Consider the following 23,825-nt stretch of genomic DNA (forward strand, 5'->3'; position numbering starts at 1 on the left):
GCACATTTTGTTGAAGCCAAGCCTGCAGATGTTGTTTGGGCTCTAACAAACCTAAGAACTAGAGAGCAAGGGCTTTCCCTGGAAGCAGGCTCTAAGGCCCTGCCCCATAAAACTTAAAATTAAAGGGCCATCCATTGGAGTTTGAAAACCAAAATTCCATTATACCACAAATGGTCTGAGCAGTTCAAGGGAACGTACGCTGCTTCTCTAATGCCATGAGTCCTATGGCCTTTTTTAACATTGTTTCCCCAAAGATAGAAAATAATTTCTTGTGACATAATTTTGTAGTTCTCTAAATCTTTTTCTTCCTGTACTTCAGATTAGACTGTCTCTAATGATCTATCTTCAAATTTGCTGATTCTCTCTTCTGCCAGCTCACATCTGCTGTTGAGTCCTTCTAGAGAGTTTTCATCTCAGTAACTGTACTTTTTATTTTATTTTATTTTTAAATGTTTATTTTTTTGAGAGAGACAGAAACAGAGTGTGAGCAGGGGAGGGGCAGGGAGAGAGAGAGAGAGACAGAGAGAGAGAGAGAGAGAGAGAGAGAGAGAGAGAGAGAGAGAGACACAGAATCTGAAACAGGCTCCAGGCTCTGAGCTATAAGCACGGTACCTGATGTGGGGTTTGAACTCACAAACCATGAGATCATGACCTGAGCTGAAGTCAGAGTCTTAACCAACAGAACCACCCAGGTGCCCCTGGGTTAAATATATAAATATATATAAATATAAATAAATATAAATATAAATATAAATATAAATATAAATATAAATATAAATACATAAATCAAATTTAAAAATATAAATTTTTGAAGTAAACCCTACCCCCAACGTGGGGCTCGAACTCACAATGACTCTGAGATCAAAAGTCACATGCTCTATAGACTAGGCCAGTGAGGCACCCCTCAGTAATTCTACTTTTAGCTCCGGAAGTGCCATTTGGTTCTTTTAATAACTTGTATTTCTTTGTTCATATTCTCTATTTGATTTTGAGTTTTATATAAATTGACACTTTTTAAAATAATAAAGTGTCTGCTAAATTTTTTGTCTGGGTCTCTTTAGGGAGACCTAAAGAGGTAGACCTCTATTGACTACTTTTTTTTTTTCCTATGTATGAGCTAACTTTATTGTTTATTTTCATGTTTCACATATTTTTTATTGAAACTGGCTATTTCAGATCATATACTATAGCAACTATAGATTCTAATTTGTCCCTCCTTCCAGAAGTGATTGTCATCACTGTTTTCTTTTTTTTTTTTTTTAATGTTTTATTTGTTTAATCTCTGCACCCAGTGTGGGGCTCAAACCCACAACCCTAAGATCAAAAGTCACATGTTCCTCCAACTGAGCCAACCAGGTGTCCCTGTTTGTTTTCTTATTTGTTTTTGTTTTTGTTTTTTTTTAGTGGCTTGCCTGAATTAATCCTGTAGACTGTATTTCTCCTGCAGTGTTTTACCACTGATGTCTCTGCTTATTTACTTTTTAAACATTATTCTTGTTTTCATTTTTAAGACTGGCTTTTAAGAGATCACCTCTGAGTCAGCATGGCTTAGTAATAAGCCAGCCTTTGGTCAGTGTTGTACTTGAACATCTTGAGCCATTAAAGCCTCCACCTTTTGTTTATTGATTTGTGTGCAGCTTGGAGAATATATTCCAAGTTCAGGAAATTTATAAGTGTGCCCTGCATTCACAATGTTTCTTGTTTAGCCAGTGATAAGGATTTCACTAAATGTGAATGGATTATATATTCTGATTGAAAAGACAGAGATCATTATGCTGGATAAAAAAGGGCCTTGTATCTAGAAATAGAAACAATTCTTACAACTCAACAATAAAAAAAAATTCTAACTTTTAAAAGGGAAAGAAAACACGTTTTAAAGGGGCAAAGGATTTGAATATATATTTTTCCTAATGAGCACATGAAAAGATATTCAACATCTTTAGTCATGGAAATGCAAATCAAAACCACAGTGAGGGGTGCCTGGCTAGCCCTCTTGGTGGAGCATGTGATTCTTGATCTCAGGGTTGTGAGTTCAAACTCCACATTGGGTATAGAGATTACTTACAAATAAAATCTTTAAAAACAACAACAGTGACATACCACCTCGCAGCCACTAGAATGGCTATAATCTAAAAGAAAGATAATAACAAGTGTTGGTAAGGATGTGGAGAAATTGGAACCCTCAAACATTGCTGATGAGATTACAAAATAGTACGGCTGCTTTAAAAAATAGTTTGGCAGTGCCTCAAAGAGTTAAAACATAGATTTACCATATAACCCATGAATTGCATTCCTAGGTGTATACCCAAGAGAATTGAAAACATGTTCACACAAAAACTTATACATAAATATTCATAGTAGTGCTATTCATGATAGCCAAAAGGTGGAAACAACCTAAATGTTCATCAGTGTATGATGAATGGATAAACAAAATGTGGGATATCTATACCATGGAATGTTATTCAGCCATAGTATACTGATACATGATGCAGTGTGGATTAACTCTGAAAATATGCTAAGTGAAAGAAGCTAATTACAAAGAACCACATATTGTGTGATTCCATTTATGTAAAATATCCAGAATTGGCAAATCCATAGAGACAGAAAGTAGATTAATGTTTCCCAGGAGCTGGGGGAGGAGGAAACAAAAAGTGACTGCTAATGGATTCAGGGTTTCTTTTTGGGATGACTATAATTATGGATTTTTATAGATTTCCAACTAGTTTTTCCTTCACTCATCTTAAACTCTGTTATTAGGTGCATAAGTATGTAGAATCGTTGTGTCTTTCCAGTGAAGTGACCCCTTTATTATTATGAAATTACCTTCATTATATCCCTCATAATATGTTCTGCTGTGAAATCTACTTTGCCTGATGTTAATATAGTCATTCCAGCTTTCCTGGAATATCTTATAATTTTTCATTCTTTTCAGTTTTAACCTATTTGTGTTTTTATATTTAAGGTGCCTCTCTTATAGGCAGCATATAGTTGCATTTTTTTCAACCAATCTGACATCACTGTCTTTTAATTAAAATAATTAGACCATTAACATCTAATATGATTATTGATATGGTAGAGTTTCAATCAGCCATCTTGCAATTTGTTTTGTATTTGTCCTACCTGTTCTTTGTTCCCTTTTTCTACTCTTTCTGCCTTCTTTTGGAATAATCAAACATTTTTTATGATTCCATTTTACCTCCCATCATGATTTATTAGCTATAACTGTTTTTATTCTTCTAGTAATTATTTTAAGATTGGTAATTATATGCATAATTTATCACAGTCTCTGTTCAAGTGATATATCATTTAAAATATAGTATAGGGGCACTGGGTGGCTCAGTCAGTTAAGCGACCGACTTGGGTCAGGTCATGATCTCATAGTTTGTGATTTTGAGCCCCACGTCAGGTTCTGTGCTGACAGCTCAGAGCCTGGAGCCTGCTTCAGATTCTGTATCTCCCTCTGTCTCTACCCCTCCCCCTCCCCTGCTAATGCTCTCTCTGTCTCTCTCAAAAATAAATAAACATTAAAAAAATTTTTATTAATATAGTGTAAAACCCATACAATAATATATTTCCATTTCTCCCTTCCTGGACTTTATGCTATTACTGCATGGATTTTATTTCACACATGTGATAAATCCAAGGTGATATTATTATATTTGTTTAAATAGTAAAATAACTGTTAAAGATATTCCAATAATACGAAAAGATCTTACATATTTACATGTTGTTACCATTTCCACTGCTCTTTATTCCTTTGTGTGAATCCAGTATTCTATCTGGAATCATCTTCTAGACATTTTTTCCCAGGTTGGTCTTCTCATGATGAATTTCTACAGCTTTTTAAACCTGAAAATGACTATTCCTCTTGTTTTTGAAAGATATTTCTGCTGAGTACTGACGTCTAGATTAAAAGATTTTTTTTCTTTCAATTCTTTTAAAAATGTTTCTCCATTCTTTTTGTTTTTATTGTTTCTACAAGAAATTTGTGTCATTCTTATCACTTTGTTTTTTGTATTTAACATGTCCTTTTTTTCTGCTTTTAAGATTTTTTTTTTTTATTGCTGATTGTATGCAATTTGCTTATGATATGCTTTGGTGTCATCTTTGGATTTCTTTCGTTTGGCCTTAATTGATCTTCTTGGATCTGTGAGTTTATAGTTCTTACCAAGTTTGAGAAAACTTCAGCCATTATTTATTCAAAAATTTTTTCTGACTCTCCCTTCTTTTGGGATTCCAATCGCACATATATTGGGCCACTTGACTACTCACTGATGCTCACTGCTTACTGATGTTTAATTTTCATTTTTTCATTCTTTTTCTTTTCTGAGATTTTCATTCTTTTCTTTTCTGAGATTTTGATTCATTTTTATTCCTGTGTCTTTGAGTTCACTAATATTCCCTTCTGCAGTAGTCAATATGCCATTAATCCCACCCAGTCTATTTTTCATTCTTTTTCTTTTCTGAGATTTTGATTCATTTTTATTCCTGTGTCTTCGAGTTCACTAATATTCCCTTCTGCAGTAGTCAATATGCCATTAATCCCACCCAGTCTATTTTTTTTTTGTCTCACATGCTGTATTTTGCATTGCTAGAAACTTAATTTGGTCTTTTTTCTATTTTCCATGTCTCTACTTAACTTTTGAACATATGGAATTAAGTTACAATGACTTTTAATATCCTTTTCTGCTCATTCTGACATATGTGTCAGTTCTAGGTCAGTTTCAATTGATTTTTTTTCTCCTCCTTACACCTTATATTTTCCTAATTCTTTGCCAAGAATTTAGTTGGATGACAGACATTGTGATTTGACCTTCTAGGGTGCTGGAGATTTTTATATACCTATAAATAATCCTTGAGCTTTGTTCTAGGATACAGTTACTTGGAAACTAACCTTTTGGGTCTTGCTTTTACGATTTGTTAATTGGGCTGAAGAACCATGTTTAATCTAGGGCTAATTACGCCCCACCATTGGGGCAAAAAACTTTTGAGTACTCTAGACAATTGCCCTGTAAATTATAAAATTTCCGAGGTTAGCTGATCAGGACGGGCGCTTTTCCCAGCCCTTTCTAATACTGTTCCTTCTTATTCTTTTTGGTGAATCTTTCCTTGGCCTCAGGCAGTTTCTTCATGTGTAGAGCAGTTCTCTGCTGAAGATTTGAGGAGGACCTTCTCTGGATCTCAAGATTCCCTCATTGTACAGCTGTCTCCTCACCATATTCAGTCCTACCAACTAACTGCCTTACTCACACTGGACTCCTAGCTGAGTCTTCTAAACTCTTGAGAATCTGCCAGGCTCTGCTTTAGTTTCTCCTCCCTGTATTGTGGCCTGGAAACTTTCTTAAGCTAGTAAGCCGAACCAATCATAGGGCCCACCTTTCTTTTTTTTTCCTTAGGAATAATTGTCCATTGCCTGATGTCCAGAGTCTTGAAAACTGTTGTTTCACATATCTGGTCTGTTTGTTGTTGTTGTTTTAGGCAGGAATGTAAATTCGGTCCCTACTGCTCTAGCTAGCAGAGGTCTCTAATGTACCTTTTACAAAATGTTTTGTTATGGAAAATTTTAAACTTACACCAAAGTAGGCAGGAGGGTCATGCATCATCTCCACGTTTTAGGAAATGGTCTACTCGTGGCCAATCTTATTTTATCTGTATCCCCACTCATTTCTCTCCCTCTTGTATTATTTTAAAGCAAATCCCAGACATCATGTACACTGATGTTAGTATTTCAGGGTGAATTTCTGCAGGGATCCCTGTCAGTGCCCTCCTCATATTCCTCCTATCTTTTCACTTCAGTGTGCCTGAACTGACTCTAGCATCTCTTTGCTTAAAGGCTTTCCTCAAAAGTGGAGAAAACTACTGTGCCCCGCTCACAGCAGCCTGGAACTACAGTCTCTTTGGTGCCCTCCCAGGGGCAGACCCTAACCAAAGACTAACAGGTGTAAATATGTAAATATCTCAGCTCCTTCATCCCTTGTGTGAGGTGATTCTGAGGCTTGTGCTTCACATCTTTCTCCCAAGTTTCTCAATGGGACTGTGTTCCCTTTGCCCACGGCAGTAGCTGATGTGATAATGCCCCATTTATTAACTATATCCCCTCCCTGGCAGATTTGCTCACTCCCTGTATCAGTTTTCCAGGGCTGCCATAACGAAGTACCACAGACTGGGTGACTTAACATAATGTATTTTCTCATGATTCTAGAAGCTAGAAGTCTGACATCAAGGTGTCAGAGTTCAAGATGTCAGCAGGGTTAGTTTCTTCTGAATCTCTCTTCTGGGCTTATAAAAAAATTTTTTTTAATGTTTATTCATTTTTGAGAGACAGAGACAGAGCATGAGCGGGGAAGGGGCAGAGAGAGGGAGACAGAATCTGAAGCTGGCTCCAGGCTCCGCACTGTCATCACAGAGCCCGACACGGGGCTCCGACAGGGGGTTCTGACACGGGGCTCAAACTCACAAACTGAGAGATCATGACCTGAGCCGAAGTCAGACACTCATGAGCCACCCAGGCGCCCCTCTCTTCTGGGCTTATAGATGGCTGTCTTCTCCCTGTGTCTTCACATGGTCTGTGTGTGTGTGTGCGTGTGTGTGTGTGTGTGTGTGTCCTAATCTCCTCTTCTTATAAGGACACCAATCATACTGTAGTAGGGCCCACCTATACAACCTCATTTTTACCTTAATTACCTCTTTAAAGGCCCTATCTCCAAAGACAGTCACGTTCTGAGGTATTGGGGTTAAGACTTTAGCATATGAAATTTGGATGAAAAATTCAGCCCATAACACTCCCCTGCTGGTGCTGCACCTCCCAAATGAACTACTACTCAAATTTTTATCTCAGGGTCTGCTTCTGGGCAAACTCATATGAAGGAAATCGCTAAAAGATAAGGACTCTTGAAAAAAATAACCAACTTACCCCTGTACACCTTTGATATCCACAGTTCGAGGCTTTACCCATTCTGCCTTGTATTATTGGCTTTTTACATGTGCACATCTTTTTTACAGCCTCACAGTGATGACAGAGACTATGCCGTACTGATCTTATCCCTGACCAGGTAATGCCTTGGATGTAGGAGATACCAGTGCTGCTTGATTTGCTCAAGTCAATGACAGTAGTTCTAATCTGCCTTGGAAACTAGGTTTTAATAGAATAGCCACAAAATCTAAATGACAAAAGGACTTGTTCTTTAATAATGTAAAATCCTTGCTAAGTCAATTGCCAGCAATCTGTACAAATGTACAATACCTAGCACTAAGGTACATAATATATGTTGCCTGAATTAAGGTTCTAATGATTTAAATTAGAGGTATCTATAGCATCATCAATTGGACGCTAAAAACTCAGGATTACAAAGCCATGATTTTTATGTAAAATATCTTCAAAATGCTAGTGCCACCTACTGGTGAGGATTGGCTAAGTGTTCTAGGAACCTATTTCTTAGGGCCCTTGAATTTTGATGGTTGTATAACAAGGGGTCTGTCTATACAAAGCATTAGTAAACAATAAAAATTTGACACAATAAAAACATGATATATAATCACAAGATTCTTGTGAAAAGGAACTATCATACATTCAATCTTCACATTTATCATTTTTTTTTAAATGTTTATTTATTTTTGAGACAGAGAGACAGAGGATGAACGGGGGAGGGTCAGAGAAACACACAGAATCTGAAACAGGCTCCAGGCTCTGAGCCGGAGGTGGGGCTCGAACTCACGGACCGCGAGATCATGACCTGAGCCGAAACCAGATGCTTAACCAACTGAGCCACCCAGGCGCCCCTCAATCTTCATATTTATAAATACACAAGACTCTCAACTCAAACCTCTCTAGACTAGACCCTCAATAATGATTGGCTGAATAAGTGACTAGGGTGAATGAGGGTGACTGATAAGGCAAACAGAACCTCTTGACTGTAAATCAGTCCTATTTTACATTAGAACAGTATTAATCGAGGATTGTATTCTCCCTCTAGACATTATTTACATTTGATAATAAAGTAGTTCTCTCTGACAGCAAGCTTTCAAAGGCGAAAATGCTAGGTAAAGTACACAGTAAGACAAATTTAAGTCCTTTTAGGTTTAAGTAATCAGGCGGCTGTATTTGTCTGAAAATTACTACTGTGCTACCAAGTTATGCTTACAACACAATGCCTTGGGTTCAATTGACCCTGACTTCAAAGTACTTTCCAGACCACTTTCCATGAATTAAGAGAACAGTTTGTTTCCCTTGAGCTGTGAGGACTGGGATAGGGGCACGTGCATAGGATACAAGAAACTGAAACACAAGGAGCAGAAAACTTCAGCACGAAACTCCATCCCATATTCTCCATTAAGCATCAGACCGCAGCCATAGTGAAGTCTGGAACTTGACCTTTCACCCCGGGCCGGTCCCGCCCCCAATATGGTCCCGCCCACGCCCCGCCTGTTCTCCCGGCCCCGCCTCCACACTCCGGCCCGGCCCAAGCCCCGCCCCCCCATATCTCCTCCCGCGCGCCCCGCCCCCCCCAATAGTCCCGCCCCTCAGCTCTTCTCCCGACCCCGCCTCCCGACTCCGGTCGGGCCCTGAAGCTCGCCTCCACGCTCTGGCCCGCCCACCCCTCCCACCCCTCCCACCCCCTACCCCCCCTTGCCGCGCTCTGTCTCCTTCTAGCTCCACTCCTGGGCTCTGCTTCCCGGGTCCGAACCGCGCCTCCCCGCCCAAGCCTAAACCCCGTCTCCACCTCCCTGTCGGAGCCACACCACACGACCCGAACCCGCCTCCCGGGGGCGGAGCCGCACCAGGTGCGGACCCGGGGCGTGGCGGATGTCCAGGAGCGCCAGGTGCGGCTTCCGTGTCAAGATGGCCGCCGCCTGCCGCTTCGGAGCCCGGGTCCCGCCCGGCCGCCGCCTCTTTGCCGGGACCCCGCTGCTTCGCGTCGCCCTCTGCCTCCTGTGCTGGGCCCCGGCGGCTGTGGTCGCCGTCCCCGAGCTCGGGCTCTGGGCAGCGACGATCAGCGACGTAAGTGGAATGTCGAGACAGAGGCGTGGCGCGTCTCGGGCCCTCAGGGTCCTCGCCGGGACTCCTTCAGACCCCGGTTCCCGGCCCTGGACTTGTTCATCTGGTCTTTGCTGGGCCTGCTCCGGGTCCCTGATACGCCCCCTGAGCCTTTCGTCTGTTAACGGGCGTGGAGACCTCCCTCCTCCGGCTGGACTTGGGCTGTGGGGAAGCTCAGTGAAGCTAGTGCACGGGGTCCGTTCTCCCTTCTGTGCGCTGCTGCTGTTCCTGCGGATCGCCTTTCCCTAAGTCCTGGCTGTGCTCTGACGCGCTCTGGTTAGATCAGGTCGCCGTTTATTCAGACCCGAGCCCCCCCCCCCGATTCCTTGGCACTCCTGCCGGCATCTTTGCCTTTTGACCCCACCTCGGGCCGGGTGCAGCCAGAGGGCCACACCCGTGAGGCCACAGGAAGGACTTTCCCAGGCTTCGCTCTCAGCACAAATTTAAAAAGTGTGTGTGCGCCGCTTTCGTTTTCTTCTTTAAATGCGAGAGCTACCCCACCCCTCTTTCCCTCTTCTGCGGTTCCTGAATTTCTCGAGGGCTCCTGTCAGTCAGAGTTCGGGGAATGTGTGTGTGGAGATGGGGTGGGATGTGTGATTAAGGAGCGTTTGAAAGGCTAGGCTGGAGGCATGAGTGTGTGGAAACTTCCTTTCCAGGGCAGGATATTTGAGAACTTGGCATCTGGTAGTTGCATGAGATGATGTAGGAGCGAGGCAAGAGTAGCATTTTGGAAAATTTTGCTAAAGAGGGGCAGGAAATCAGGAAGAGAGGCCTTATCTCCTGCTTTTCTGGAGTCAGATGACTCACCCAGCTCTGTTTTGAGATGATTATTTTCCATATGCATTGAAATGATGTCTAAGTTCTAAAGGCAAAACTTATATTTTGATTTACTCAACCAGAAACATTTAGTACCAGAGGCTGCAAATACTTCCTACAGCATAGAAACTATACAGGAAGGAAAGTTGGTCTCTTTCTCAGTTTTTAAGACCCAGTGCTACCATTTCTTCCAGGGTCCTTCATTATATGCACCAGTGATAATAGTGTGTGCATCTCTATTACTGAATTTCTCTGGACAGTAAACAGAAAAGTCCAAGAGCTACACGCATGGGTTCATGCTGCTTCTCTGGTGAATGAGTGACAGTATCACAGAGACTAAGAGTAGACAATATTGGAAGTGAATGAGCTGTGCACAGATTGTTCAACTCCTTGACCGTATCTGTAAAGATCTTTGCCAACTATACTTTAAACAGTGCAACTCCAAAGGGCCTGCAGAAAGAATGACTTTGCTTCCTGAATGAGGAAGGTAATTTTTTCCTTGGATCCCACATGCTCCACATGGTGTGGAGCAGTCTGTGAAGCCCTGCTTTGCAGGGAGTAGGCTGATTTTTCCCCCCATTTCAAGTTGTTGGAACTTGTCCTTCAGCACAAGAAAGGAGAGCAAGCCTTTCATTAATCTGTACTGCAGATGTCTCAAGCAGTGCTTCTTTTGATTGTAAAGGTCAACAAATAGTTTGAGCACCTTTGGTATTAGACTGGCTGGCCACTGCTGTTGCAAAGATGAATTTTAGACAACAGTCCCTTCTCTCAAGAAGCTCACACAGTGGTAGGAACAGCAGATTCATGAATAGTGATTACCTACAAGGCAGCATTCTTAGGATATTGCTGGAGCACTGAGGGAGTCACCTAATCCCGCTTCCTAGAGTTGGTGCCTGGCTGGGTCTTAAAAGATGAGTAGATGTTACCTCAGTGAGGAAGAAGGAGGGAGTAGAGCAGCAGTGATGCAGGAAATTCTTAATATTTCTGCTGAGTGAGGCTCTGGTAGGAGTGTTAGAGTGACTCAGGCCACCATAAACCTTCCAGAGCTTGCTTGGCCCTGGGCCTATGGCTAGGGGTCTAGACTCCAGGACCTGCAGGGTCTGAGGCCAGTGATATTTAGTGCAGTGAGCTAGATTTAGGACTGGAGGGGATGCTGGGGACAGCGGTGGACTATAGATTACATGCTTCTTCTGAAGAGGGCAGCTACCATTCGGCTCCAGCAGGTGGATATTATATGGCAGTGTAGGCACAGAATTGCCAGGTCTCCTTTTTTGACATGTGAAGCCAGAATCCATCTTTTCATCATGTCAACTAATTCAAAACTTTTTTCGAAAGGGTCCTGCTGATTCACAGAAACCCCATTTAAAGGTTGGAATAGGCCACCAGGAACAAATTTTGGGTGTGAATGAGGGAGAGCCATTAAGGATTTTAGACATAAGTACCAATCACTGCGGCTGCTATATCAGGATGAATTACAGGCTCAGATCTGGGGCAGAAATACCAGCTATTGCAGAACTGTAGGCAGAAGATGTTGAGAGCCTGAATTGGAGCAGTGGTGGCAGGGATGGAGAGGAAGAGCTACATTTGGGAAGTGTTTGTGAGATCAAGTAGGCGTGCTTTGGGGATTGGGCAATGGAGGTGAGAGACTGGAAGGAGCCAAGGCTGAGGTGACTGAAGATGGCATCACCTGCAGCCAACACGGGCAGTGTAGGAAGAGTTGGCGAGGAGCAGAGAGGACCGTATCTGGTTTAGGACAGGTTAGTGTGGAATGTCTGTTGAACATCCTCGTGGACATGACCTTGAGGCAGTTGGGTAGGTGGATCCGGAGCTCAGAGGAGGGGTCCGGGCTGGGGGTTTTGTTGTTGAAACTGTGTTGGGGTGGGAGGCTATCAAGAAAGAGCTGTCTGTCATCAGCCTTTTTCTTTCGTTCCTAACCACTTGTTCATTGAACACAATCCCTTCTCACAGCGTTTTTATTCTTGGTGAGGGCATTCATTAAATAACCAAGTGATAGATTATTTCGTTTTAGTTGTGGCAAGGGTTGTGAAGGATGGGTCCTAGAGACCATGGAAGGGAAGGCCTGGCCTGGTGTGGAGCGTCAAGGAAGACTTCCTGAGGAAGGGACTCTTGAACTGGGCTGAGAAGGGTAAGAAGTCACTAACAAGATGAGGAAAGTGACAGGGAAGGGTTTTTTCAGTCAATTTTCAGGTTCCTGAGGGCAGGAAGGAGTATCCTGCTTTTGAAGCACTGAGAGAAAGGTGCTAACACAGGTGGGCAGGACTTTGACTATGCAGGGACCTGTAAGTGGCAGTAAGAATCGGTCTGTTGTAAGTACACAGTTAGGGAGAAGGATGGTTGTTTTATCAAAAGTACATTCATACCAGTATCGCGAGAGCAACTGCAGATGCACAGGTAGGACCCCTGTCCGAGTGGCAGCGATGGTGCAGGCAGCAGCCCTGACCCTCTGTGCGATGCTGGTCCCCGCTGAGATGCTAGAGGCAGGGGCATTCCGGAGCCTAGTAGAGAGTTAGATACATGGAACAGGATTTTAAGCAAGTGGGTGATATGACCAGATTTTTAAAATTATTTTAATTTTTTAAAAATTACTTAAAAATTATTTTTAAAAAATCACTCTGGTCACAGGAGTGCGAGAGTTAGAACTGTATATTCTCCAGGGTAAAACTGTACTCCTGAATAGAGAAAAAAATTTTAACTAGATTATTCTGTATTTCCTTGTGTTTTCATTTTAGAAATCAGGACCTTTGATATTTAGGAAAACTGTGTTTAACTCTACAGAAATCAGGTTTTCTGGTAAGTACAATAAACTAATAATATTAATATAACAGTACATTATAAATGAATAACCTCGTGTAATATAACAGAAACTGATATGTTACTAAAACTAATATATATTTTAAACTAGGCTAAATACTTGTTTTTAAGTGGTTCTAAAATTTTCAGGGTTTCTTTTGTTTCAGTGAAGACTTGGTTATTTTCAAGAATAGATTTCTCTGATCCTGTCTCAAAAAATGTAATGTGAATTGATCTTTAAAAATTATAATTAATGTGTAATAAAGTAGGCTTCTGTGAAATTTGACTCTGAATCCCAGCTTTTAAAACTAGATAAATTCCTTTTATGAGTATATGAAATGTCGTGATTGTGGTAAAGCCTTTATGCCCCTGAAATTTTTATAAATATATCCATCATCATAGAATACAGTAGAAATTACTACATACTAACATTTTAATTAGGATTTTAGAGCTTATGAAAGTGAACTTATTTGTTAGGGACTATGTTCTCTATGTAAATGCCGATGTGTGAGAACTACCAGGTTCTCATAGATCTTGAGGTTTTCAAAATATTTTTTTTTAATTTTTATAGATTTTTTTTTTTTAGTGTTTTATTTTGAGAGGGGCAAAGAGAGAAGGAGACAGAGGGTCCAAAGCGGGCTTTCAGCTGACAGCAGCAAGCCCGATGAGGGGCTCAAACTCACGAACCCTGAGATTATGTCTTGAACCGAAGTCAGACACTTAACCAACTGAGCCACCCAAGGTTTTCAGTATTTTTGATGAATTTATAGCAGATCATATTTACTGTGGTCTAACTCCTCTTAGTGTTTCCAGTAACTTGACTAGGTAAATTAGCTGCCAAGGTTAAAGTTTTGGCATAAGGAGTAGTTTTTTGTTGGGTAAAGCAAATTGGCTTCCTGGGGATCCAAAGCCATGTCCCTTTTCTCTATCACAGTATGCTCAGGTCATTTGTTGGGTGATTCTGCTGTATGTCCAGCCATCAGCTAGACAGCAGAGGTGGTTCAAAGCAGTTCATTGATATCATCAGTGGTGATAACAACTTGGTAAGAGGAAATTGAAGTCCACGGTGGGTGAGGGGAAAAAAATTGGCATCTAACTACTTTAGTGAATTTGAATTCAGATTTCAGTGGCTAGACAAGTAAGACTTAGGAGACTGTTGCAGACAAAAAAAAAAATTACATGGGGGGGAAAAGTGATATGGACCAGTGAAACACATAATCTGATTTTAAAAAATCATACCTAATACCTGAGATCAGCTAAGAGTAGACCACACTCAAGACAGTTGTATTAATATATCTAAAGAAAGAATGAGGCAGAAGACAGTTAACAGTAAAAGCATAAAAAATATATATGTGAGGGTTTAGTTAAGTAAAGCAGACAGTGTCTAGTAGCACCGATGAGAGAGAGGTCTTCTTTTTTTTTTTTAATGTTTATTTTTGAGAGAGAGAAAGAGAGATAGAGTATGAGCAGGGGAGGGGCAGAAAAAGAGGGAGACGCAGGTCTGAAGCAGGCTTCAGGCTCTGAGCTGTCAGCACAAAGCCTGACATAAGGCTCGAACTCAGGAAGGGTGAGATCGTGACCTGAGCCGAAGTCAGACGCTTACCTGACTGAGCCACCCAGGAGCCCTGAGAGAGAGGTCTTCTTGAGCTGTGACTGTAGGTGGGACATGTGGCTGATAGATGTAGACGTAGTATCTATCTGAGCCTTCATTCTGGTGCCATGCTCATCAAGCAGCTTTCATCACCTTTGGGTATCCAGGAAGACATGCTGAAGGGAGAGAGTTAATCATTACACAACCACTTTACAGTTACTGTTCATTTGAAGCAGTAATTGGACATTCCAGATTATACATCTAAATTGGTGTTGTAATGAAGGAGTGAGAATGAGGCTCTGTGTTCTCACAGAACCAATTTTAATGCCTGCAAAAATCTAAGAATTAGTCCCTTGGATATGTGTCCCTGCCGTTTGGTAGATGAGACATCTGACTTTCCTTTAGGCGACCACTCTTTTGGTAGCCCATTCAAGAGGTAGTCTTGTGGAATTGCTGCTGAAAATCTCTCAATGTTATTCACCCCCTACACAGAATAAAAGAAATATGCTATATAGTCATCTCAATATGTACAGAAAAATATTTGAAAAAATTCAACACCCATTCATGATAAAAACTCTTAGAAAACTAGAAATAGAAGGAACTTCCTTAAGCTGGTAAAGACATCTATGAAAACTCTGTAGCTACCGTTATACTGTCTGTTTTCCCAGATTGGTCTATAAATTCAGCTAATTTCAATCAAAATCCAAGCTGACTTTTATGTAGAAATTGACTAGCTGTATCTAAAATTTATATGCAAGTGCAAAGAACCTAGAATAGCCAAAGCAATTTTAGAAAAAGAACACAGTTGGAAGACTTTTACTATTTTATTTCAAAACCTACGTAAAGCTTCAGTAACTGTAGCAGTGTGGTACTAGCATAAGGATAGATACATAGAACAATGAAACATATCAGAGGGGTGCCTGGGTGGCTCAGTGGGTTAGGCGTCCGACTTCTGCTCAGATTATGTTCTCATGGCACATGGGTTTGAGCCCCATGTCAGGCTCTGTGCTGACCCCTCAAAGCCTGGAGCCTGCTTCAGATTCTGTCTCTCTCTGCCCCTCTTCCACTCATGCTTTGTCTCTCTCTTTCAAAAATAAATAAATATTAAAAAATTTTTTAAAAAAAGATCAGAGAGCCCAGAAATAAACCCACATTTATGAGGTCAGTTGCTTCTCAACAAAGATGCCAAGATAATTCTTTAGAGAGAGAATAGTCTTTTCAATAAATGATGCTGGAACAACTGGATATCCACACTGAAAAAAATCTCATCTTTTACATTGGATTATGGATTTAGATACTCTGTCCCCACTTCCCTGTCCTCCCTCTCTGGGGTTCAATTTGCATATATGTTAGACTGCTCGATATTGTCTCACGGATCACTGAGGCCTTGTTAATTTTTTTTCAGTCTCTTTCTGTGCTTCATTTTGAATCTTTCTATTGCTTTGTCTTCAAATTCAGTGATCTTTTCTTCTCCAGTATTTAATCTCCTGTTAGTCTCATAAAGTGAACTTCTTACTTGGATATTGTAATTTTATTAATCTCTAGAAGTTTGTTTTTTAATATCTTCTTTCTCAATATTTTCATATTTTCCTTTACATCTTTCAGCATATGGAAAATATTTATAACAGCTTTAATATTCTTCTCTGCTAATCATCTTTTTCCCTTCCATTTTTATCATAATGACTAATCTATCATGATTATGAGTTAGTTTTTTTCTTTTTCTGTCTAGGGTTTTGGTTGGATGGTGGATATCATGAATGTTAGCTTTTTAAGTGCTGTAATTGTATTATATAGTTGTATTCCTTTGACTTTGTTCTGGCAGACAGCTGAGTTTCTTTTGGGTGAGTTTGATCTTTTCCAGTTTTGTGTTTAATTTCTTTCAGGATGGATCTGGAGTAGCTTTAACTGTAGGGCCAACTTAGCACCACTTCTAAGATGTGACCCTGCTACATTTCTCCTGAATGCTTGGTATATTTAATGAGGCCCCTCCACTCTTGCTAGTGGAAACTCAAACAGTTACCAGCCCTGTATGACCTCTGAGAATGATTGGGCTTCTTTCTATGCATGGGCTGGCTGCCATGCAGGCAGGCTCAGTAGTATCTCTTTCCAGATTTCTTTTACTCTCTCTCTGTGCAGGTTCCAGCTCTTGAGTATTCTCCCCCAGAAATTCTACCAGCCTCAGCTTCTTGAACTGCAGTCTCGGGGCTCGGTTTGGATTCCTTCCGGTTACCAGTGGTTCCCTTCTGGTTCGCAGTGATCCCAGCCTCCTGGTATTCATGTCCTTATGTAGTCCCCTACCATATTGTATCAAGGTTGGTCTAACCAAGAAATATGATAGAGCTAATGGCATATCACTTCTGAAACCAGGTCATAAAAGATACTGTGGCTTCTTCTTTGCTCTTTCTCTCTGATGACCTATTCTGTGGGAAGCCAGCTGCCATGTTGTGATGACACTCCCAAAAGAGCTCTTCCTAATTCTAGACTTAATCCTTTTCAGTCCGTCTAATCACGTTACCCTCCTACCTGAAATATTTGGTGTCACTTTGTAACATTCAAAATAAAGGAAAACTCCTTAGCAAAGCATAGTACCCCTTATGACTTTTCTCCAGCACTCTACTCCAGCTTCAGCTCTTCCCTCTTTCCCCAGTCTGTGTTCTGACCATAGCAAACTATTTTCAGGTGTCATACTCATACTCATGCTCTCACATACCCTGCCCTGAGCATTTGCATATACTGTCTCTACCCTCCTCATCACCTAGCTAACTCCTGCTCTCACATTAGAGGTCTCCTCCACCAGTAAGCATGTCAGCACCCCTTCTTTATGCCCTCCTAGACTATGCTAGGTGCCCTGCTCAGGGCTCCTCTGACTCCCTGTTCTCAGCCCCTTATTCTGTCTAAGGTGCCTATTTCACTGTTATCCCTCCCCTGGCCAATACCTCTAATATCAAGGACAGGGGTTGTTTTCGTTTACCATTATGTCTCTTTCTGGCACACAAGGGGTGCTCACTCAGTATTTTTTGAATGAATAAGTTAGTGAAGAGAAGAGTTGAGTGCGGTGAGCAGTGACTTAGCATATTCCGTTACTCAGTTGATTTTAATGCTGGATTTAACGTACAGATTAAATGAATAGTATTTGGTTAACTATAATAATTTAATTTAATGAACTTATCTCATTTTGCAGTGATTTTGGGGAGAAATTAGGTACTATTTTATTCATTGTTTCATTATAGTAACCTATTTTAAGTTGCATTCTTGAAACCTGAAAGCTTACATAGGAGTACATATAGGATTGTTGTACAATAAGACTTTCTTTTTTCTAAACAGTTAAGTCATTCAGTTGTTCTGGGCCTGTGAAGTTTACCATCGAGTGGTATTTGAAGTATCATACCTGTCAGAATGAATATTCTAAGCTGGAGGTAAGTAAAATGCAAATTTTTAAGGTACGTAAAGGTATGAAGGAAAAATTATGAGTATAAAGATTTATTAGCTCATCAGGTGAGGAGGCCAGAAATGTGGATTGTAGTTTTAAAAGTGCCACAGATTTATTTTGGGACTTAGGCAAGAAATGTTTTAATTTTCATCAAAGTATATACCTTCTGAGAAGTTTCCTTTTTGTCCTGAGAGAAATGTTAGTAAATATTTAAATCAGTCATGTAGGAACTGTAGATAAAGATGTTGTGGGTCACATACAAATAAAAATCAACACAGTTTAAGAAAGAAATGTGAAAGTTTTACTTCATTCAAAAAATTAGTGACAGGACACCTAGAACTTTAGTGAAGTCAGGTAGCTTTAGTGAGTAGAAGTAGATCTCCCAAAGAGGTGAGGGGAAAGGAGACCCCCCCCACCACCCACCCCTGCCAAGGAAAGAAGGGGGAGGGTGTAAGAAGAGGAAAGAGGCCCCACTGGGTTTCTTCTTCCCCTTCAGGGTCCACTGGGCTCAGCAAGGTGTTCTCCTGTGACAGGTCTCCTGATGGTTGCTCACAGTCATTTCCTTCACGGCTTCTCTGTTGTTTGTGTGCTCCTAGCATGAATCGTGTGCATTTCCATACTTTTATCTGTATTGTCTTTCCATTTGCGGTGAAAGGTGCCATTGTCCTCAAATATTGCCTTTGTGACTTTATTCCCTGTTATTTCACCCCTACATACTAAATACTTCAGTGTGTCCTGGGATGCCTGGGTGGCTCAGTTGGTTGAGCGTCTGACTTCAGCTCAGGTCGTGGTCTCGCAGTTCGTGAGTTTGAGCCCGTGTCACGCTCTGTAATGACAGCTCAGAGCCTGGAGCCTGCTTCAGATTCTGTATCTCTCTCTCTCTCTCTCTCTCCCCCTCCCCTGCTCATGCTCTGCCTCTCTCTGTCTCTCAAAAATAAATAAATGTTAAAAAAAAAATTAAATACTTCAGTGTGTTTCCTAAGAACAAAGGTGTTCACTTAGCTTGCACAGTGCAGTGATAAAATTGAGGGAATTTAACATTGATACAAAATTATTATCTAACAAACAGATCTTATTAAAGTTTTGCCAGTGTTCCCAAAACATCCTTTTTGGCAGTTTGTTGTTGTATTTTTTTTTTCCTGGTACAAGATCCAATCTAGGGTCACAGTGCATTTCTACAGTGTTCTGTTTTGTTTTTGTTTTTGTTTTTTGTCTTTCACGATGTGACACTGATATATTTGAAGTATACAAGCCACTTATTTTTATAAAATGTCCCTCAGTTCCAGCACTTCTGATGTTTCCTCTTGATTAGATTCTGGTTATATTTTTGGCAGGAGTACCAAAGAATTCGGGTTTGTCCCATTTTTGGTAATGATAACTTTTGATCTGTTGGTTAAGGACATTTCTGCCAGGTTTCTCCACTGTAGAGTTAACAACTGTTCTCTTTGTTGTTCACAATAACTTGTGAAGAAGTACTTTTGTACTTGTGTGTGAATATCCTGATTTTTCATCAGTTCTTGTCTGAACATCCTTTGACTCTTGCCTGATGAATCAGCTATTGCTCTGATAATTGCTTAGTGGTGATTTTCTCTTTTTTTTTTTTTTTAATTTTTTTTTTTTTTTTTTGACGTTTATTTATTTTTGGGACAGAGAGAGACAGTGCATGAATGGGGGAGGGACAGAGAGGGAGACACAGAATTGGAAGCAGGCTCCAGGCTCTGAGCCATCAGCCCAGAGCCTGACGCGGGGCTCGAACTCACGGACCGACCGCGAGATCGTGACCTGGGCTGAAGTCGGACGCTTAACCGACTGAGCCACCCAGGCGCCCCTAGTGGTGATTTTCTAATTCCATATTTCCTTCTGCTTTGTTAACATTCTTCCATGAAGATGAGCCTGTTCTTTTCCTCGTCTTGCCTGTCAGTCAGTCACCTGAGCAGTCATCAGCACGGACTCATTGAATTTTACTTTGTTAGATGGGTTATAATCTGTTACTATTTTGTATTTATTTGGCTCAAACTGTTTCCTACTGGCCAGTCGAAGCCAACTTAACCTTTTATTGATGGCTAGAAGCTGCCATTAGGAGCCTGGTTTTATTCATCTGTCTTTGGTTTATCTTTCCTTATTGTTAATTTTTTTTTTTTTTTTTTTACGTTTATTTATCTTTGAGACAGAGAGAGACAGAGCATGGATGGGGGAGGGGCAGAGAGAGAGGGAGACACAGAATCAGAAGCAGGCTCCAGGCTCTGAGCCATCAGCCCAGAGCCCGACTTGGGGCTCGAACTCACGGACCGCGAGATCATGACCTGAGCTGAAGTCAGAGGCTTAACCGACTGAGCCACCCAGGCGCCCCTATCTTTCCTTATTGTTAAATGCTGCTTTTCTTTGTAAAATCTTTTTATACATGGGATAAAATGAAAGTAGCCTCAGGACAAAATATTTTTTATTTCTCCGTGAACCATCTCCTGCGATAATACCATATCACCTTTCTTCCTGTAAGATTATGCTTGCATTATGTGTTACTGTATCTGAGCATATTGGAATGGCTAACATGTCATGATAACTTCATCATACTTAAAATTATATTTAAAACATTTTTCTTGGGACGCCTAAGTGGCACAGTCGGTTAAGCATCTGACTTCGGCTCAGGTCATGATCTCACAGTTCATGAGTTTGAGCCTCGCGTGGGACTCTGTGCTGACAGCTCCGAGCCTGGAGCCTGTTTCAGATTCTATGTCTCCCTCGCTCTCTGCCCCTCCCCCACCCGCCCCCAACTCTCTCTCTCAAAAATAAACATTAAAAAAACACTTAAAAATGTTTTTCTTTTCAGTATTTTGTTCTGCATGTTTTTAAGTGCTCCAAACTGAATAAATCTTTGATATCATTTAGATGTTAAGTTTTACTTATCTTCCCGAGTAAGAAGCGTGGAAACAAATTATAACCCAGAATTTTGCCTTGAGTAGGAGGAGCTATCACAAAAACATGAACCTAGCGTTGATGAAGACTTTTGTGGTCATTATTTCAAGAACGTTGAATGTTGGACAACAAAATATGAAAACGTAAATTGCAACAGTGACTTACAGGTGTTTCCCTCATTGAATGTGAGTATATGTGTTGTCATGTCAAAGTAGAATTTACTGTACTCCCACTGAATACAAGTAGTAACTTCCTTTCTATTCTGTCAACATTTTGATAAAAGAAAGGTGCTTAATTAGTTATTTTTAGGTTAAGTTCTTTTGAATGTGTGGTAGTAGGTAATAAGTAAGATACTGGCACCGTTGTTCCATTTCTTTGTACCCCTTTGCAGCAACACTCTTGAAAAAGAACCCTTTTGTCTTCCTATCCTGATCTGTTGTCAGTTCATCTGTCACTCTCTCGTTTCCACTCCAGTCCTACCTTTGCCCCCGTTACTCCATCAGAACAGCTAGTCAAGGTTTCCAGTGACCTCCATGTGAGATCTGGTGGTCTCTTAGTCTTACCAAAGGTCTTCCAGCCTTCTTGGCTTATCACACTTAACCTACTTGAACACTGTCCCCTCCCTTATGCACTTACTTCCCTCCCTGTCTGGAATATTAGATCCCAAAATATTAGATCACTCATCCATGAGTTGTGAGGCTGTGGGTCATTTTATCTTATTTTTGTTCTGTAAATTCTGAAATGAAAATATATCTTTGGTAAAAATAGTAAAGGGTTCTTAAAATTTGTATTGAGGTGTGATAAATGTAAAGTGTACATATCAGAAGTGGATGGCTTGATGAATTTTCAGAACCTGAACACACCAGTATAGGCCCAGATCAAGTACAGAATATTTTAGCACCTAGACTCCCCTTTTAGTTCTAATACCTTCCCCACCAAAGGTAGCCACTATCTTGATTTAAAAAATAATTTTTCAATGGGGCGCCTGGGTGGCTCAGTCGGTTGAGCGTCTGACTTCGGCTCAGGTCATGAACTTGAGGTTCATGAATTTTGAGCCCCATGTTGGGCTCTGTGCTGACAGTTCAGAGCCTGGAGTCTGTTTCAGAATCTGTGTCTCCCTTTCCCTCTGTTCCTCCCCCACTTGCATCTGACTCTCTGTCTCTCAAAAATAAATAGATTAAAAAAACTTTTTTTTAAATTTTTTTTCAAAAGCAGGATTTTGTTACTCATGTTTGGGCTACAAAGAGATGTGTTCTCTGGTGTTTAGCTTTCAAATCTTTACTTTTCTCATAACATATTTTTTTCTTGATTGTTAAGACAGCTTTTCCCCCACAGAAATGCAGCAATATAAAATGGAATTATGTTATTTGTTTTTCCAGAATAAGGAACTAATTACAAATATCAGAAATGTTTCCAACCAGGAAGGATCAACAGTAAGTCATTTTATTTGTCTTTAAATCAAATGTATACAAGTTCTAGTAAGCCTGCAAAGAATAGATACTTGGACAGTGATATACAGTAGGGTTATTAGAAGTGGGGAAGAAAAAAGAAGCGTTATATCAAATAGTATATTTTTGTATCTATATGAATTTTGTATGTATTTGTTTCTGTCTTTGTTTAAAAATTCCTTTTAGGTTGTAACTTAAGGTTAACTTCTTTGCAGCCTTTTTTCAAATGCCTAGCATAGCAATGGGCTGGTCTGGATCATCATTGAGGATGGAAATAAATAGATAGAGTCCATGAGTGTAGCACCGGGGAGGAGAGAATTTGGTATTTGGGGGAATTCTGAAAGTCACAAGACCAAGAGGTGGGGAGGGTTGGAAGCAGCTGTGTGTAGGGACTGAAGACAGGTTTAGGAGAGCTTACTTTGCTTTTATCTTGTCATCCTTCGTGTTTCCAGCTTTGCACAGGCTGTGTCTCAGGTGGAGGAGTAGGAAATGAAAGGGAAAGATAGGAAGTCTTCTGGAAGGATGTATGTGAAAAGTTTGATTCAGTTATGTGGGGGCATTGTGGCGTTCACAGGCATTACAATGAGCAGTGTCCTTTCCCGGCAGGACTGCTAGTAACATAGACCTTAATAAGTAATTGAACCTATATACCAAATCTGTGCAGTCTCTCTATCAATGTTATCTGACTTCTAACTCCCCCAGTTCAGTTCAAAACCACACCCATTTAAAAACTGAATGCTTGAGGGGCGTCTGGGTGGCTCAGTCAGTTGAGCCTCCGACTTCAGCTCAGGTCACGATCTCATGGTTCGTGAGTTCAAGCCCCGCATCAGGCTCTGTGCTGATGGCTCAGTCTGGAGCCTGCTTTGGATTCTGTGTCTCCCTGTCTCTCTGACCCTCCCCCGCTTGCACTCTGTCTCTCAAAAATAAATAAATGTAATAAAAATTAAAAACTGAATGCTTGATATTAGGATAAAATGTGGGAAGGGTAATATTAGGAAAAAATATTTGAATGGTAATATTAAGTAAAACATAGAATGGTAACATTCAGGGGAAATTCTTTAGAAATACTGAAAGTAGAAAAATTGAAGAGTAGAAAAAGCTTTTTCCTCTTCCATTGCTTTGGTTCTGAGAGGCCCATGGTGAGAAAACAGTGAGGGAAATCCTTCCAGTGTCCACTGTCCCTCCACTACCTACCATTTTTTTTTTCATTGTTTTAAAAGAGTGAAAAGTGGGGCACCTGGGCAGCTCAGTCAGTTAAGCAACCGACTCTTGGTTTTTGGCCCAGGTCATGATCTCACGGTTTGTGAGTTTGAGCCCCATGTTGGGCTCTGTGCTGACAGCAAGGAGCCTGCTTAGGATTCTCTCTCTACCTGCCCCCCTCTGCCCCTCCCCTGCTCATTTTCTCTCTCTCTCTCAAAATAAATAAACTTAAAAAAAATTTGAAACTGAAAAGTAACCCAATTCAGTTACTAAAAGTTGTTTTAAAATGTGGTGAACAATTGTTTATATTTTCTATAGCAATTTTTTAAAACAACATAAAGGATATATATTTTTTTCCTGTTTCAGGATATGATAGCCAGAACACAGAGAGATGGGTTTCATATATTTATTGTTTCTGTGAAAACGGACAAAACAGATGCAAGATGGAATTTGAATGGTATATTTAAACTGCATGCATGTTTGCTGTCTGCTTTTACTGTATTCTGTGTTTTTGTCATTGACCCAAATCTACATTTTTTGGTTAAAATACATCATTGCAAAACAAATCTCTGTGAATCACAA

General features: G+C 40.7%; 2 protein-coding genes across 4 annotated transcripts in view; both read left to right on the plus strand.

The window, feature by feature from the left end:
- Positions 1-7,174, plus strand: part of MERTK (MER proto-oncogene, tyrosine kinase) — a 127,822-nt gene extending 120,648 nt beyond the window's left edge. Inside the window, exon 19 of the mRNA XM_078444730.2 lies at positions 7,003-7,174. Coding sequence (XP_078300856.2) covers positions 7,003-7,036 — 34 coding nt within the window. The 3' untranslated portion in view covers positions 7,037-7,174. The remainder of the gene's footprint in view (positions 1-7,002) is intronic.
- A 1,429-nt stretch (positions 7,175-8,603) lies between these two features.
- The window catches only part of TMEM87B (transmembrane protein 87B), a 50,440-nt gene continuing 35,218 nt past the window's right edge, over positions 8,604-23,825 (plus strand). For 2 of the 3 annotated variants that reach the window (XM_081795229.1, XM_081795231.1), the window contains exons 1-6: positions 8,605-8,998; positions 12,601-12,661; positions 17,577-17,668; positions 20,643-20,780; positions 21,975-22,028; positions 23,610-23,700. In XM_081795229.1, the coding sequence (XP_081651355.1) occupies positions 8,804-8,998; positions 12,601-12,661; positions 17,577-17,668; positions 20,643-20,780; positions 21,975-22,028; positions 23,610-23,700 (631 nt within the window). In that variant the 5' untranslated portion in view covers positions 8,605-8,803. Of the gene's footprint in view, positions 8,999-12,600; positions 12,662-17,576; positions 17,669-20,642; positions 20,781-21,974; positions 22,029-23,609; positions 23,701-23,825 lie in introns of all 3 variants that reach the window. The other variant, XM_081795230.1, reaches the window with a different exon arrangement.

Source organism: Panthera onca, chromosome A3 (assembly GCF_046562875.1).
Source record: "Panthera onca isolate mPanOnc1 chromosome A3, mPanOnc1 haplotype 2, whole genome shotgun sequence".
In the NCBI taxonomy this organism is placed as follows: Eukaryota; Metazoa; Chordata; class Mammalia; order Carnivora; family Felidae; genus Panthera; species Panthera onca.